Here is a 1060-nt window from a genome sequence, read left to right on the forward strand (position 1 = left end):
CTGGAACTACAGGTGTGCACTACCACGCCCGGCTAATTTTTTGATTTATTGTAGAGATGAGGTCTCGCCAAGTTGCCCAGGCGGGTCTTGAACCCGCGGGCTCAGGCAATCCACTCACCTCAGCCTCCCAAGGCGCAGGATTACAGGCTGAGCCACTGAGCCTGGCTTATTTTCATTTTAAAATGTCATCTTGGGGTCCCCTAGCTCAGAAAACCACCAGAAGCACCTCGCTCTGTGAAATGTAACTCGCCCGTGTAGGCAGTGAGCACTGCGTACAGGTGGCCACAGTGCCATCCCGGTGGAGGGTGGACCCTGTGGCAGCTCTGGACTGCATGCAGTGGCTGCCACAACTCATGTGTCTCAAGACCATGCTCTCTGCGGGGGGTGGACTGGCCCAGGTTTACTGACTAAGGTCACCTGCCTGGTGAGCAGGCACCTGGCTGTGCTGCCATGCGAGCCCAGGATGGGCTCAGACTCCAGGACACATGGGGAGTGTTGGAGAAGGGGCAGTTCTGGAGGCCATGCCCAGGTGTTTATTCTCCGGGCAGGGACACTGCCCGAGGGTCCAGGGTGGGGCTGACCTGGAGGGCGGCTGGCCTCTCTGGGGTCCCAAGCCACCTGGGATCCCACGGTTATATGGAGCCTGCATTCTCCCTCAGGCCCATGGACAGACTTTCACGTTCCCAGACCTGTTTCCTGAGAAGGACCCCAGCCCCGAGGGCTCCCTGGAGAAGACGCAGAGCCAGCTCCTGGAGAGCGGGCCGCAGAGGCCGAGAAGTGACCCCCGGCGTGCTGACATCCCCGACTGGTTTGGCCTGTGATACCACAGCCACCGCCCAGTAGGTCGACACCTCAATAAAGGCCCTGCTGTATGGGGAGGCTACACGTGTCATCTCCTGCATGGGCTCTGGGTCTCAGATGCTGCTGCAGCAGAACTGGGCTGTGAGTTAATGCATGTATGCGAGTGTGTGTGTGTGTGTGTGGATGCATACATATGAGTGTGGATGCATATGAGTGCGTGCATGTGTGTGTGTGTGTGTGTGTGTGTGTGTGTGTGTGT

The 1060-nt window shown here is 58.5% G+C and overlaps 1 protein-coding gene across 2 annotated transcripts in view; it reads left to right on the top strand.

Annotated features, from left to right (window-relative positions):
* Positions 1–883, top strand: part of LOC103274079 (39S ribosomal protein L23, mitochondrial-like) — a 6660-nt gene extending 5777 nt beyond the window's left edge. For both annotated transcript variants that reach the window (XM_008071551.2, XM_008071557.1), the window contains one exon: positions 660–883. In XM_008071551.2, coding sequence (XP_008069742.1) covers positions 660–821 — 162 coding nt within the window. In that variant the 3' untranslated portion in view covers positions 822–883. The remainder of the gene's footprint in view (positions 1–659) is intronic.
* The last annotated feature ends 177 nt before the right edge of the window (positions 884–1060 follow it).

This window comes from Carlito syrichta, unplaced genomic scaffold, assembly GCF_000164805.1.
Source record: "Carlito syrichta isolate Samal-C Ts95f unplaced genomic scaffold, Tarsius_syrichta-2.0.1 Scaffold113509, whole genome shotgun sequence".
NCBI classification, from domain to species: Eukaryota; Metazoa; Chordata; class Mammalia; order Primates; family Tarsiidae; genus Carlito; species Carlito syrichta.